General features: G+C 42.0%; 1 protein-coding gene across 1 annotated transcript in view; it reads left to right on the forward strand.

Annotated features, from left to right (window-relative positions):
* Window positions 1-14,193, forward strand: part of HECTD4 (HECT domain E3 ubiquitin protein ligase 4) — a 111,428-nt gene extending 97,235 nt beyond the window's left edge. The window contains exons 66-76 of the mRNA XM_032800699.2: window positions 894-1,017; window positions 1,852-2,042; window positions 2,447-2,593; window positions 3,784-3,903; window positions 4,050-4,205; window positions 6,296-6,399; window positions 7,549-7,770; window positions 9,236-9,402; window positions 9,814-10,009; window positions 10,786-11,008; window positions 11,701-14,193. Of these exons, the coding sequence (XP_032656590.1) occupies window positions 894-1,017; window positions 1,852-2,042; window positions 2,447-2,593; window positions 3,784-3,903; window positions 4,050-4,205; window positions 6,296-6,399; window positions 7,549-7,770; window positions 9,236-9,402; window positions 9,814-10,009; window positions 10,786-11,008; window positions 11,701-11,837 (1,787 nt within the window). The 3' untranslated portion in view covers window positions 11,838-14,193. The remainder of the gene's footprint in view (window positions 1-893; window positions 1,018-1,851; window positions 2,043-2,446; window positions 2,594-3,783; window positions 3,904-4,049; window positions 4,206-6,295; window positions 6,400-7,548; window positions 7,771-9,235; window positions 9,403-9,813; window positions 10,010-10,785; window positions 11,009-11,700) is intronic.
* Window positions 14,194-16,932: the final 2,739 nt, after the last annotated feature.

The following is a 16,932-nucleotide window of genomic DNA, read 5'->3' on the forward strand; positions in this document are numbered from 1 at the left end:
TGTCAATTGGCCAGGTTTTCTAGACTAAAAATGAAAGACCACTTGTCTTTTTTTTACATAGGTTAATTTACATGTTGTCTAAAATATTAAACTAATGGCAAATGTTGGTCCAATTTCCACTCTCACTTGTATCAGTGTGAATCTGGAGTCCCTGAGGTAAATGAGGGCAGAACTTAGCATGTGATTATTATTATAACTCCAGTGGCGTGCTAAGCACTTGGGGCAGGAAACTAGTTTTCCCTGGAGTCCACAGAGCTTAAGGTATAAAGGCAATGTGTAATGGAGACAGAATGTGATTGAACAATGGGACTTGTCCTGTGTTTGTGTTCCTCAGTTTTAGTGTGGAATTGGTTTCTTTGTAGTAAGACTTCTGTAATCTATTAAGCTGAAATAAAAGCTTCAGAAATGCTACATACTAGCTTGGCAATCTTGGGTCTGGTACCACCAGGCAGGAGAATGGCGTGCAAGGCTCTCACTTGATATTCCACTCCCGGGCCAGCAAGGCTTGAGAATGAGGGTTCATTCTGTGGCTCCACCCTTCACTTTTGGAAACACATGGTCAGGTTGTAAGAGAGCTAGTATAGAGCTCCCTCTCAGGCAGAAATGCTCCTTGACGGGAGTTGCAGGGGTGGAGTCATTAATAAGGGAGAAATGAACACCGGATTAAACCCTAGCAACCCTGATGTTATCAGATTTTCTTCTGGGAAAGGCTGTCTTAGAGTTGTCCCTTGTGGAGAGGACAAGATCAGTGGGAAGCAGGCAGGTAACTTAAGTTTCAGCTGTGAGTTGAGGGTAGCCAGACAAAAGCAAACAGTCTGGAAATAAGCCTGCCTGATATACATTTTTTTTCTGGTAAATTACTAATTGTTTGATACTTACGTCTCTGCTTTCAGTTCCAGAAGAGAAGTATTTGACACTGGATGGATTTCACAGATTTGTTGTTGATCGAGCCAAACAGGACATCCGTAGTGTCTGGAGAGCTATTTTGTCCTGTGGATATGATCTTCATTTCGAAAGGTGCGATAGATGTTTTGTAAAAGTGGTATAGAATTCAGTGCTTAATCTGAACGTGTTTAGAATGGATCAGTTGTACTACAGGTAGTCTGAAACTTATTAACATTCAGTACACTTCTGGACATGGCTACAATGCCTCAACCTAGAATTGTTAAATAGTTTCTTAAGAATGTTACTTAAGGGACTCGATTTATATTCAGCTGCCAGGATGATGTTCCTGGCTCACACATGCTAGCTAGGAGGATCACATCTGAATTGTGGAAACCTGGTTTAAACAAAATTAATTCATTTTGTCCCTCTTACTTCCAAAATCCCTAATAAACTGACCTGTCAAAAACTGCACTGCCAGCTGTTGCCTAAACTGACCTTCTCTGGCTTCGTGCCACATCCAGCCTGCATTCTGTGCATCATGGTATTGAAACTGCTTCGGTAGATTTCTCCACTTGTTTTGAAGGAGCCAGTACAGAGTAGAATGTTTAGTCATCATGTTACTTTCTTCCCTGTTACCATTTCAGAGCAGAGAAGTCTCTTAAATGGATTGATCCTCTTCCCTGGTATTGAGCTGCAAATTGCCTGGCTGCTATATCCCACTCCCTTTTTTGCTTAAGAGCTCAGAGTAGAGAGTGCCCAGTGCAGTAAGTCTAGTAGGCAGGTAATGAAAGTCAGGTAAGGGGGGATGATAATGATTCGTTCTCCCTCATAGCTGAAGCATCCTAATCTCTAGGCTAAAGGAGCTGTACTTAGGGAAAGGGAGAGACCTAAAGCCACCTGGCTTTGTGGTTAATACAGTCCAGGAGAGCATTTGCATGTAGCAGTTCTAATCTCCTTGTTCTTCAGATGTGCCTGCATTGACACGAGACATGCTCAGAAAGCATCCCGGAAGTGGAGTTTGGAAATGGACGTAGCCCTTGTGCAGTACATCAACCGACTCTGCTGCCATCTTGCAATTACCCCAGCACGACTGCACCCACATGAAGTTTACTTGGATCCAGCTGACGCAGCTGATCCCAGAGTCTCTTGTCTGCTGAGTATGCACAAATTGGGGGGTTTCTAGTTATTGCTTCATACACTTGTATTCCTCTTCAGTTCATGGTTATAGATTGCTAATGGACTGAGTATGAAACAGTTAGTGAAGGGCTGTGAATTCAGCACTGAATTGACAGCCCTGGAAACTGAAGTCCTCTGGGTCACCACAGAAAAGGAACAGCATAAGCAATGGCAGTGCAGGCTTCCCCCACACAAAACCCTGTCGGTGTGTCTCTACCCTAGCCTGCGGGGGCTGCCTCTAATGGACATGAGGGTAGTTCGTTCTGCAGGGCCCCTGCAGTCTGTGGTCACTAGGTCACTATGCCAGAATGGGTGCTGGTGTGATGAGTTTGGGGACTCCTGTCCTGTGCTTTATCTCTGTTTCTGAACTTTTTCCCCATCTTAGATGTTCCCATTGAAAGTCTACGTCTGCGTTTTGCACTGCTTCAGTCTCTGAACACCATGCTGGAGACCTTCTTCCTACCACTGGTGGAGCTGCGACAGACAGAAATGTACACTAATGGTATTGCTACGTTATTGCAAGAGGCCAAAGGTCAGTGTCTCTAGGACTGCAGGAGTTCTGTGAATGTCTGATGCCTGGGGGAAGTTAGCATGTTTTGGGGGGTCTCTAGTTGGTACAGATAGGAGAAAATATTAATCCACACTTACCTCGGAAATTGGAGAACTTTGTGAGGAGATAGAGAGCTGATCACCATACTGATAAAAGCTCCTTGACTTCGCTTCTCAACCGGCTAACCCAGTATGCTGACTGAATGGAATGACTGACTGTCTGAGGACAACGTGAGCACATGAGTAAGGGAGAACCAACCAGGGCAGTGCTATGTTTCAGATGACCTTGCTGAAGTACCCTGAAAACACAACAGGAATTGCTGTAATGAGGAGGCTGCTGTATCTCACTACAAACATAAATATTTAGATTGTGAGGTTGGAGGTTGGAGACAGGCTGTTCTGTTTGTGTATAATACCTAGCACAATGGACGGATGTTTGTCCTGCTTGGGGATTCCATGTGCTACCGCAATATAAATAACCATAAGACAGAAATGGTATGTTAGTCACAGGAGCATACAATCTAGTTAATGGTTCCAGAACTGGTGAGCCTGCTAACTGCCACAGAAGTGATAGGCTTACAAAGATCGAAGCCTTCATGAGAATCTCCAATAATCATAAAATGAGTAAAAGATTTAGGCTACCCTAGCCAGATCAGTCATTTCATTTACTCTGGAGAAATAGCTGATGCTGGGTCTTTGCTTCTACCCAACCAGAAAAGAGCACTTGCAAACCTAAGGTATGAAAGTTGAGTGTTCACAGTCTCTGTCTGTGCGTAGCGTCTGGATTTGGGATGCCATGCGACACACTTATTTATATCTTCTTGTCATTAGTATCACCTTCAGAGCATGCCAGATTTCAGAAAGCTATTTAGAAATGTGCTTTTCTATATTATTTACACAGCTTATGGTTTGGCTGACAGGACATACTCATCTAATATACGAAATCTGTTGTATAGAAATACCGTGATAAAGTACTTGCTTGACATGTGTCTTCCAATAAATATTAACTCTGAATACAAAAAGTGTCCAGAGGTTTGTTTGGGTTGGCCAGCTCTTAGACTGAGGCTTACAGAAGCTTAAATCAGTCCCAAAATGTTGTTCATCAGACTATTTCAGGAAATAAAATTACGGAAGGACCAACTGTAGACATAAACATGTCTGTCTTTTATTTAGGTTTAATCTTTTATGACACAAAAGTGACTGTAATGAATCGAGTGCTGAATGCCACTGTGCAAAGAACAGCAGATCATGCAGCTCCAGAAATCACACTGGATCCATTAGAAATAGTGGGAGGTATGTGCATGATTTATTCTCTCTCAAATTCATTTTCATTTACTGCCTGTGATTTCAAATTGGTCTTAAGATAACCAAGCTCACTTGCTTATGAACACAAAATACTCAAAGTAGATTCAGTTTTTAAAAATGTTTCTTTTAAATAGGGGAGATCCGTTCTTCAGAGAATTCCTACTTCTGCCAGGCAGCTAGGCAGCTAGCCTGTGTGCCATCCTCTCAGCTCTGTGTTAAACTAGCCAGTGGTGGAGATCCCACATACGCCTTTAACATTCGCTTCACTGGAGAGGAGGTTCATGGAACAAGTAAGTTACAGTTTGACAGAATAGTAGTGACACGTAGCATTGGGCATGTTGATCAGAATGTACCCAAAGAAGGCAGGCAGAACTAATGCTAGAGAGGACATGAGCTTGTCCTGTTTACTAGGACCAGCTTCCATAAAAGTTCATGACTGTTTAGACTGAATAAGTAGTATAGGGACAGATTTCTAGTGACACTACAGTGATGCTCTACTTAAAAGAACATTTGTTAGGTAAGAACTTTTTTTTGTTAAATAACGACTGACTGTGTGTGATATGTCTCCTTTTCTCCCAACACTTTGTGTTTGATTTTTGAGTGCAACTTGGCTGGGAAAGTGAGAGTACACTGGTCAGGTTCACTTTTTGGTTTTTTTGATTAACCCCATGTTACAATAGCTGAGTTGCAGACACTTCAAGGGAAAGCTTTAAATTAAGCCAATTTACAAAAAAAAAAAAAGTTCATTTTCATAAAGTTTCTCTCTTAGTTTGGGGTCTAAGCTATCAGATAGTTGTTAGGTTTATCTGAGTAGACATTTATATTTAATTTATATAATCTGCTATATAGTACAGATCTTTCTTTGGAGACATGAAATGCTAGTCCCTGGTATGCTTTATTCTTATGCTAGAAAGAAATTGGGGAAACATCATATCTGAGGCCAACTAGTTTTCTGAACATACTGACTTTAGGGAGAGGCTTATCTAAATGACTTCATCACTAAACTTTGGCTTAGAGACACTTTCCCCAGTGCTACATACTGTTGGGTGGCATCTCCAAGAGATACTGGTATAAGAACCGGGAGAAAGTTTCCTGTTTTACTGATTTGTTGCCATCCTCGGGGTATATGCAACTGCAAGGGAGGTTTAAAGAACAAACTGAGAAAAGAAAATCCATTCCTGTTTGCTAGATTGGTGCAGTCTCCATGTACTGATTCTGATGGGTTGTCTTAGGACGTTAATGACAGGATATAGCACAGGAGAGGGAAAAATGGAAATTCTAGTTAACGCTTTCCCCACTACTGACTACTGAATTCTATCAAATGGCAGGAAGTTATTGGAGGTGCACAGCGATGTCATTAAAGAGCTGTTTTAAGTATCCCCTCAACGTATTAGATCTATCTTTTCTTTTTAAGACACACAGTTATGATGACTAACAATACCTGTAAATAGATTAATATGATGCATTCTTAACTTGGTTTGCTTTAAGATTCTAGCAGTATTTCCCCATTGCATTTAACTATATTGTGAGTACACTGCCTGTATGTTCCATCACTGTGAAAATATGACGTATCAAAGGGGTAGCTGTGTTAATCTGTATCCACAAAAACAATGAGGAGTGGGGTTTTTACCCACAAAAGCTTATGCTTAAATAAATCTGTTAGTCTATAAGATGCTGCAGGACTCTTTGCTGCATCTTAATAAGGTTATGAATTCTCCTTGAAGTCTAAGCAGGATAACAAAGGTATTGCATCTCTCCAGATAACCTTAAATAAATAACTAGCGGTTGAAGACAAGACCATTACTTGAGAATGCAGTGGAAATCAATCCACTGAATGTTCTCTTCTGCAGTTAAACAGGAGCAGTGCAGACATGCACATGAACAGGTTAGGAGTGGCTGCCATCTACCCCACTCTTGGTTATCCACCTACACACAATGAAACGTTTCACCTGTAGAAATTGGAGTTACATGTTGATTTCAGGGGGATAGTACACTGTGGACAAGAAGGCAACAGGAGCGAGGCCAGAAGGGGTGTGTGGTTTGTTAGGCCTGGTTTACACTGTGGGGAAGATCGATCTAAGATACACAACTTCAGCTACGAGAATAGCGTTGCTGAAGTTGACTTATCTTAGATTGAATTAAAATGACTTACTTAGCGTCCTCACGCCGCTGGATTGACGGCTGCAGCTCCCCTGTTGACTTTGCTTCCACCTCTCGCACTGCTGGAGTTCAGCAGTCGACGGGAGAGCGATCAGGGATTGATTTATCGCATCTACACTACCCACAATAAATCGATCCCTGATAAATCGATGGCTACCCACTGATCCAGCTGGTAGTGTAGACGTACCCGTAGAGTGAAAGTGTTGTCTCTTTCTTTCAGGTGGTTCGTTTCGTCACTTCCTGTGGCAGGTCTGTAAGGAGTTACAGAGCTCCTCGCTTTCCCTGCTCTTGCTGTGCCCCAGCTCTGCAGTCAATAAGAATAAGGTAGGGTATCCCCATGGCGAAGTCGTAGAAAAGTGCTTTACTCTTACTAAGGACACAGTCGCTATCAGCACTCAGTGACTAGGGCAGGATTAGAATGCTCTCAATTGCTGACAACTAGGGGGGTTTTCAAAGTGATGCATGTGGGAGTTAGCCATACAACTCCCATTAATGACTGGAGGGAATGTATAGGTGAGTTCCCCTGCATGGTGTTTAGAAAATAGCCACAAGAAGTAAGGTGCTTCTCTGTCTGCTACATGCTTTAATTCTGACCTGAGAACAAAGCTCATCTCCTCCAAAGCACCCTTTAAGGTGTTTGATTTCAAGAGTGTCCCTTGTATTTCTTCATGAGAAGTTATTTATGGGCCAGATTCTGCCACTCTTACTCCACAAGTGTCCTCACTGAAATCAGTAGTGCTACTTGTGAAGTAAGACCCAACCCAGTGTGAGTGAGGGTATTGGAATTTGGCCCCTATTTTGTGTGCTAGACATTTTACAGAAACAAGGCAAGACATAGTCCCTGTCCCAGAGAGCTCAGTCACTGAATCATGGTTCCTTCCCTGCAGTGCTGCTGAGGTGGGGCAGAGCAGACTGCATAAACAGAAACACAATCCAGTTCTGTATGCAAACTACCGCAGGCCTCTCTACCACCTACATCAGGAGTCCCCAACATGGTGCCCGTGGACGCGCCCGCTTCCTGGCCGGCGGTCAAGCATCCACTGAAATGCCGCCGAATTTCAGCGGCATTTTGGGGGTGACGTCTCTCGATGACGCCGCTTGCCGCTGACAAGAGGTGTCATCGAGACGCGTTGCCGACGAAATGCTGCTGACATTTGGCGGCATTTCGGCGGATGCTTGTGCCAGACGAAAAGGTTGGGGACCACTGACCTACATGCTTTAGACTTTAAACTATTAAAGCTAATACAAAAAAATTAGGCCAGCATTTCCCAAACTTTTCAAAGCAGAGCCCCCTTTAACAACCCAATGTGTTGTTAAGGGCAAACATTTATGCATCTTTGGGCCCAATGCTTTGAGAAAGTCTGTTCCAGGCAACTAACGAGGCTTCAGTGTGGCTGAAACCTGCCAATTCATGAAAATATTCATCTCTGGCGTTTTCTCTAATCATTCAATGCTTGTGTTTGTTTTATTAAGGGGAAGTATATTCTGACACCTAGTCCTATCACCTATGCGGAAGAGCAGTTGCTTCATTTCTTTGGACATCTGCTGGGCATTGCAGTTAGAGCTGACGTTCCACTTCCGCTGGATCTCTTACCCTCCTTCTGGAAGACCTTAGTAGGAGAACCACTGGATCCAGATGTTGATCTCCAGGAAGCTGACATCCTTACCTACAACTATGTGAAAAAAATTGAAAATGTAATTTTTCCCCTCTTTTCTTCTTTGTCGTCTTTACCCATAGCCCTTGTGCACTGGGCCTTCGCTGCTGATAGCAAACCCTGCCATAATTGTACTGCCTGAGGGCCTGATCCTTCAAACTCCTGTTAAAGGCCAGTACAGCTCCATGTGGATGCAAAGCTTTGTCATCATGCATGAAACTGCAGGATGAGACCCTGAGTTTTAGTCATTTTACATCCTGCTGGCATGGGAAAGCCACTCAATCACACATTGTCATCCCTCCCAGGATGGCCACGCTGTGCTTACAGTGAGACTAGGAACTTCTAACTTTTTTACAGTATATCTGTAGGTCCACGATCAACTGTGGTAGGGCTTCCACATTAGGTAGCAATAGGTTTTACTCATTAGCTCGCAATTCAGTAATTTGGAGAAACCTAATGCTGTGAATCAGTTACATAACCTAGCTCTTAGTTTTGAAACATTGCAGGCAGTAGATGATCCCATGCACAAATGTTAGTACGGTGCACAATTGTCAGCAGAACTATAAAACAGTAGCAACTTTAAAGGTCTGTGAAATGCTCTTTAGTTTTTAAACTACTCTTCATAATATTCCCTTAAATGTGAAAACTAACATTGCTTTTCCTAATAACTTGGTGTTGTGTCTGACAAATGTTAATTTCCCATAACCCCACGGTTTCTAATAGACATTTTAATTGCCCTTATGCACAGCACAAAGTAGCTGTTTGCTGCATTTCCTTTCCTGTGCTGTGTCTGTTTGTTGGGCTGGTTCAGCAGTGGCTGGCAATATCTTTAAAACATTCTGTGAGTCACAGGGATAGTTTGGGGGGTTTTAAAGCATAACCTCTAAAAGTCCCCAGCAGATCCTCACAGCTGGAATGCAGGTCAAGTGACATGCTCGTTATCCTTCTGAAATATTTTACTTTATGCAGCATGTGAAATTTCATACCACATTTGTAATCAGTATAGTGCTAAACTAGAATGCTGGCTTGTGCCTCGTACCCACGTGTGCTCACTTATCCGTGGCCAGGGTGCCTTTCAGTGGATGATGTAAAATGTAATGGGGCCCTTTCCTAGGCGCCAGCTGTTTGGGTGCTTCAAAGCTGGAGCACCCATCGGAAAAAAATAGTGGGTGCTCAGCACCCACCAGCAGCCCCACTGCTCAGCTCCTCCCCCTCCCTCCCAACATCTGCCAGCCTGCTGTGGATCAGCTGTTCACGGGTGTGCGGGAGGCAGCAGACCAGCTCTGGGCTGTGCTCAGGGGAGGGGGCAGCACAGGGTGAAGAGGTGGGGCTTGTGGAAGGGGTGGAGTGGGAGGCGGGGCCTGTGGCTGAGCAGGGGTCAAGCACCCCGGGCACATGAGGAAGCCAGCACCTGCCCTTTTACTCATTATGTTGGCATGATGTCTGAAGAGATTAACAAGAGCAAGGTAAAGTGCAAGTTACTAGATATTATCATGTCATCCTAGCTAAACGATGAGACTGAACTGGAGGCCTTGTGTGCTGAAATTGCATCCCAGCATCTAGCAACAGAGAGCCCTGATTATCCTAACAAACCGTGCTGCAAGTTCACCTACCTGAGCATGACCGGCGAGGAGGTGGAGCTGTGTCCTAGAGGCAGGCACATTCCCGTAACGTGAGTAACACCATTGTTGGGAGGGTGTTTCATGAGGGTAAAGGTGATGGCTTTTCAACCATCAGCTAAATGGTGAAAGCTGGGAGTACCAGTACCTTTGACTGGCAGGACCTGGGAATGTGCAGCATCCCGCTGTGTATCTGTAAATAATGGAGGGTTGAGCAGTACTGCACAGTGACCACTTCCTAGTATCATAGCTGCATGTTGTGTGCGTGCACTCACAGCTATGAAAGCAAGGGGCGTGCACCAGGATCAGCAGGTGCTGCTGCATGTGGGTTACATTGGGAACAGATGGCATCAGAATGAGTGACCAGAAGCCTCTGCTTGGGAACCCAGGAAATGGGACTGCAGCTTGTAATGGGGAGTAAGACTTTTCTTCTGACTCATTTCTTTCTGAATCCCTTATGTCAGCTGGGAGAATAAGGACATATATGCAACAGCAATCCGGAATCTGAGGCTGCATGAACTGCAGAATCCTGACTGCATGACGGCTGTGCGTGCTGGCCTGGGGTCGATTATACCCCTGCAGCTTCTAACAACACTGACTCCTCTAGAAATGGAGCTAAGGACATGTGGGCTACCTTACATTAACCTGGAGTTCCTGAAGGTACGTTGGGCTGAGGTCCCTTTGGAACGTACCTGTCTAAAGCTAGGGTAACGAATTGGTAAGCACCTTCTGGCACAGTTGCTTCTGTTTCAACAAAAAACTACAATTCTGTTTTTCAGGCAGGGCTTAAATTTGTTTAAAATCAATATTTAAATTATCAAACTCTAAAAATGTCCATATCACCAAACTCTATTCAATATCTGCCTCGTTGGCTAAGATTACATTAGCTATTTAAAATTCCATCACGGGATATAGCAGGATAATTTCTGCAAATGTACTTTCTCAGAATTAGTTGGCATTGGTCTTTAAGTACATTAATGTTATGTTATAGGCAATGCGCCATAAAAAGGGGTTGTTTTTTGGCTTACATTATCAAACACCTTTAACTCTTTTTGTATTAAAATATTGTGCGATCTCTTCAGATGTGTTTGCCTTGCAACAGCAGCAGCAGCCTTGAGCTGGTATAGAAGAGTGTACAAAAACACAGCATGGAAGCGGTTTAGAAAGGGTCTGTGTAAAGGTCAATCTGTTATAGAAGCAGTTGGGATAGAATGATACAAAAGTCCAGGTACATTTCACTGTACGCAGTGCAACAGTTTGACTGAATCGATTTCTAGGGGAACTTGTACTGGTAAAACTGATTGGTTAGGATACCCTGCTGTTTCATTTCCATTATCGCTGCTGCTTTAAAATAAGTGATGGAAGACGTGAAAAGAAGAGTAATACACATCTTCATCTGTATCTAATTTCACTGACCTTCCCCTTCCCTCTGGTAGGCACACACCATGTACCAGGTGGGGCTGATGGAAACAGACCAACATATTGAATTTTTCTGGGGTGCATTAGAAATGTTTACTCAGGAAGAACTCTGCAAATTCATCAAGTTTGCCTGCAACCAGGAACGAATCCCCTTTACATGTCCATGTAAAGATGGAGGGCCAGATACTGCACATGTTCCACCTTATCCCATGAAAATTGCACCCCCAGATGGAGCTGCGGGTATGTTGTTGACTGTACATTTGTATAAATAAAATCAGCCTCTCATACCTTGTGACCTTTTTAGATTTCAAATCCTTACTGCCTTTTAAAACATTCTTCGTCTGACAGATTCAGGGCTTGTCTGCACAGTGTAGTAAAGTGCACTAATGTGATACGGAGTGCTGTTTAACTTAGTGCATGGACAAGTTAGCACACACGTTCATGTATTTTAGAAATCACACCCCCAGCGTGCACATTACTCCACTGTGTAGACAAGGCTGCAGAAGAAAGCACATTGCAGTTAGGAAATGGTTGTAACTATGACAAGAGAGATAATGTGGCTGTTTTTAAGTCATGCCCTAATAAGATGTTTCAAGCAAAAAAAAAAATCTTCTAAAGACTCCAAATACCTGCCCTTTGGCCATGTACGCAGAGGCAGGGAATGTGGTGGAATTTCGTGATGTGGCTCCTGTAGAGCAGAATATCTTTTCAAGTGATGATATTGTAGCCAAGTATCGGCCCTACCAAACTTGAACAATATAAATTCCATTGGGCTTTTTGGTGGGTCTCCTGAACTTAGAATTTACAGGATTCCATTACTTTGATACATGTCAGTATCAACAGTGTGAAAATTACATTCTTGGGAAAGAAACATAACTAGATCTTCAAAGCGCAGAGCCTGTTAACAAGTCTTTCATGTGGTTCCTTTACAGGTTCCCCAGATTCTCGGTACATCCGTGTTGAAACTTGTATGTTCATGATAAAGCTTCCTCAATATTCCTCTCTGGATATAATGCTAGAAAAGCTCCGGTATGCTGTTCACTACAGAGAGGATCCACTTAGTGGCTGAGTTGGGCAAGACAAGACTAGGGATGCTTTTGGGAGGCTCGTTTCATGAGTCCGCTGTTGGAAACCCTGTGATTCACCTGAAAATACCTCCAGTGACAGTACATGAAGAATTGGAGACTAACTTATTTTGTGAACTTTTGTTCCCATTACAGTAATTACTGGAAGACTTACATTTTGTATTCCTAGATTTTGTGGTGGACTGGTTATTTTGCTGCCTTGTTTGTGGAATATTTGTAGGATAGTTTAGTAGAGACTGGTTTCATGTGTATAATTTAATTTTAAAAGATCTTTGAACATGTACATTTCGAATTTTGTAATTTAAAATTGTGTTGCCCATGCAAACACAGCAAACTTGGCTATTCTGAGGTTGAGAGCTCAGATCTAAATGATTAGAGCTCATTCTCCCTCTAAAACATTTCTGAGTACAAAAATAGAATTATTTTTTTTAAAATCGCTTCACATTTTCCATAAGATCAGAACATCCCTCTCATGTGAAAGCCGAGAGTTCATTTTCTGTACTCGATACACTGAACTTCCAGCACGCGCGCACACACAGGTTTTGTAACAGAAAATAGGCTTCCCAATTACAAGTGTTTACATATCCTGAAATGTTCTTGATTAACTAGTTAAATACAAATCACACACACTGGTAACTGCCACAGTAAATTTCAATGTTTTATTTTCAAACTTTCCTCTTCAGAATTGGATAACTCTGAAAAACCCAGAACAGGGAAGAATATGATAGTTAGGTCCTAACTGGGCCATTTTTGGATTGATATTGAACCTACTAACAAAAATTTCTTTACTGATCTTTGATTTTTAAATCCTGGAAGAAAGAATGGGTTCTCTCTCTGATGTATAAAATACCACATTCCATGTTCAAAATATTAACCAGTAAATGATTAAAGCACCTGTGATTTGGTTTTTGTACTCAAAAATGATTATCTAAAAGGAAGCAAATTATTCCTAAAAATGTGACACCTAGAAGAGGGACAAAGACACGGTTGCTGAATTGAAGATGTAGCTTCTATTCTGTATAGAAAGATAATGGTGTAATATGGGGAGGTGACAGTCCTGTATCTTATGGAATGTGTTCTGCAGCAGTAAAACACACCACGTCTACCTTCCTTCACTAATGCAAACAAGTGTTGCCCTCTATTGGGTGTATTTAAAGTGAGGCATCACTTCATAAACCATTTAGAAGTGAACTCGTATGAAAAACCTATTTGTGCTCAAGAACTGAAGAGAATACTGAAATTACTGCTGTACTTCTTGGCTCAGTGCTATATGTAAGTTAAGTGCCAGTACTGAGCTACAGATTAGTCATTTTCCTGCTCGTGCACATCTAACCACATACGGTCTATGAGTGTGTGTGTGACTATACTTTAAGGTTAGTATTATGTGTCTCTTTAGAAGACAGACATACACTAATTGTTTGGCTTGTCAGTTGTAATGGGAATTGAAAAGCTGTATTTTTTTGTACATTACTGTGAATATTGGGAATTATGATGTGATATATGTTTGGAGAGCTGGATGTGTGAGAACAGAGAAAGGCACTAAGTGTGTATATGTGTGATGTTCTGAGAGTGAATGGAAAGGGGTGTGTGTGTGTGTGTAACAGCTGTAGTAGTTGGCATACAATGGCTCCAAATCCTGTTAGAACTGTCCCCATTCTATAGCACTCCCCTCCCCCTTGCCTCTGAGAAACATGTAGGAATAATATATACTCTTGAATCTTGTCCACTTTCTGGTAGAAGCATAGATGTAGATGAAATATCATTCCAAGTAAGGCAAACGTGTAAATTTTACCAAGACCAGAGGAAAACGAAGCACAATATGTTGCTTGAAATGCTTTTTTCCCATCCAAAAAGTGCATTCTCAAACAGATGCTGAGCAAGGGGAAAATGAACAATGTCATCTGGGTTTCAGAGCAGAACGACTTTTGCTGACAATTAAATGCTTTTGGTTTTCTTTCTGGGGTTTGAATAGCATTTTTGTACTGTATCTCCTTTCAAACCCCTAACAACTTGAGTGGACTCAAACTTCAGTCAAATACCTGACTGGTAGGGGTTTAAGGACGTTGGTATGCCAATCCTTTTCCTGTGATATGATTACAGCTGTGAGTAAGATAACTGCTGTTAATGTTTCTGCTTCTCCTTCCAGAAAGCACATGTGAGTAAAGCATATCCACATCTTGGCTCTGAAATGTGCGCTGAAAATTTACTTGATATATTATTTATTATAGTTATTTATGGTTGAATTTAACAAACTTTTAGTCAATGCTGTTTACACCCTGCTGTGTAAATGAAGCTTCTTACTACAGGCAAAATGTGTCAACAATAAATATCCTTCATCTACTTCTGACTGATTTGAAGAATCGTGTGATCCCTTGGGAGGAAGAACAGGCTAAAGGAATGAAGTGCTGCTGTGGCTTTGGTGACAATGACCTTGAACTAGAGCTTTTCTAATCTTGGTTAATTCCTTGTGCTCACATTGAACCTGGAGCAAACCGGGTTTGTGAATTTTTTTTTTTTTAATTTCACTTGGATACTCAATTCAGAATGTAAAAATACACAGCAGTGGAAACTGTCAGTGTTTGTTCTAGTACGTGCAAGGTGTCCATCTTGGTACCATACACAGCCTTAATGAGGCTCCACAGTCATCTTTAGATGTATTTTGTGTCCTTATTACTTGAGGATGGACATAGAAAACCTGACCTTAAAGTTGCATCTTCGGAGGGAATTAGAACTACTAGAAATTCTTCTTTACACCCTATTTCTATAGGTTAATATTATTTATATTTCTTTCCAGCAGAGATGTAAGTATTTTTTACAACAGGGAAAGTCAAGTCCAGACCCTGGTAATGTTTCTCTTGAACAGGAAGAATGCAGTACAGCTCCTGTAGAGAAAACCTAGCTGGCACTCAGCACTTAGTTAATTTATTCCAAGTTTTCACCCTACAATTTCCCTATGAATAAGGTATTCGGTTAGACCTCATCAAGAGATGTAGCCATAGTATTCTGCCCCAGAAACAACCCTGACCTGGTTGATTGCCACTTCTTTAATATCTTCATTGGCTTCTCTTGTATTTAATAAATGGTTACTTTGGGTGGAAGCATCCTGATAGTGTCTGTATTTGTAAACTGAGATCTTAATTCTCTGCTTCTGGCTTTAGTTACATTGCTGCTGGCAGAAGCAACTTACTTAATACCAAGGATGTTATGTGACTTTTCTAAGGAAAAACCTTTGACAGTGCTACCTCCCTGACACTGATTGAGCCCTCCTTATCAGTACCATCTGCCACTGTAACCCAGGCCCCAGGTATAATATTGAATGGCACCAGTACAGACTTGGCCCCAGGACAAATTTCTGCCTGGCAAGTCCTTCTGTGACTGCAGAGTAACATCCTGTGTTGACAATGGTGCCTTGCAGAGAAAGTCCTGCAGCAACAGTGGCCACAAGGGATGGTACTGACTGACAAGCAGCTTGTCTGCTGTTCATTCCACTCAAGTTTGGCTGTGAAGCAGTTACAGCAGGGGGCTTGTCTACACAGCCGTGTTTGGCACCAGTTCCCATTCCATTGCTGAAATGCAACTGCTCTAAGAAAGCAGCTTCCCTGCAAACATTGAAACCTGTGGCTACTTTTACTTTTTACAACTTGTATTCATCCATTAATTCCTAAATCTGAGATGTGCCTATAAAAAGCTAGTTTACATTTTAGAACCCTTAACTTAGGCTTTAGATTAAAAACTGGGAGCCTATACAGGAAGATGGGCTCCACCTAAACCAAAATAGAACTAGATTGCTGGCACTTAATTTAAAAACTGTTCAATAACCTTAAGGGCTGGGGGAAAGCTGACAGGAGAGGCTCTATTAATGGAGATTCTCTATGCCCTAGTAAGGAGGAGAGGATGGAAGATGATAAATATTTCATAAAACTAAAAGGAACCTTGAGAGGTAGCCTAATCCAGTCCCCTGCACTCATGGCAAGATTAACTATTATCTAGACCATTCCTGACATGTCCTTGGAGATTAAGAGCAGGTTAGGTTAGACAATGATGGAGATTCCACAACCTCCCTAGGTAATTTATTCCAATGCTAACCACCAGGACAGTTAAGAATTTTTCCCCCTAAGGTTCAACCTAAATCTCCCTTGCTGCAATTTAAGCCCATTGCTACTTATCCTATCCTCAGAGGTTAAGAAAAACAAATTTTTCTTCCTTCTCCTTGTAAGAACCTTTTTACATGCTTAAACTTATCTCCCCTCTGTCTTCTTTCCAGACTAAACAAACCCAGTTTTTTCAATCTTCCCTCACAGGTCATGTTTTCTAGCCTTTAATCATTGTTGTTGCTCTTCTCTGCACTCTCTCCACATCTTTCTGAAATGTGATGCCCAGAACAGGACACAACACTCTAGTTGAGGCCTAATCAGAGCAGAAGAATTACTTCTTATGTCTTGCTTACAACACTCCTGCTAAAACACATCCCAGAAGGAAGTTTGCTTTTATTTTGCAACAGTGTTACACTGTTGACTCAGTTAGCTTATGGTCCACTATGAGCCCAAGATCCCTTTCCAGTCACAATACTCCTTCCTAGGCAGTTTTCCCAGTTTGTATGGGTACAACTTCCTTCCTAAATGGAGTATTTTGCATTTGTCCTTTTAATTTCATCCTACTTCACTTCAGCCCATTTCAAATTTTAATCCTCTCCTCCAAAGCATTTGCAACTCCTCCCAGCTTGGTATTGTCCACAAACTTTGTAAGTGTCCTCTCTGCCTTTATCTAAATCATTGAAGATATTGAACAGAACTGGGCCTGATCCCTGCAGGACTCCACTCATTGTGACCTTCCAGCATGACTGAACCACTAACTACTACTCTCTGGGAAACTATCTATGCATTCCATCTTGAGGATCTGATGAGAAAGTCAAATGGAAAAAAAGTCCCATTCAATTACACCATGTAATAGCAGACAGCTAAAAGCTGACAGGTATTTAAAGTGTTTATATACCACTGCTAGCCATCTAAACAACAAGATGGGTGAACTAGAATGCCTCATATTAAATGAGGCTAGTGATAGAATAGGCACCACAGAAAT

The sequence above is a fragment of the Chelonoidis abingdonii genome, chromosome 22 (genome assembly GCF_003597395.2).
Source record: "Chelonoidis abingdonii isolate Lonesome George chromosome 22, CheloAbing_2.0, whole genome shotgun sequence".
Classification (NCBI taxonomy): domain Eukaryota; kingdom Metazoa; phylum Chordata; order Testudines; family Testudinidae; genus Chelonoidis; species Chelonoidis abingdonii.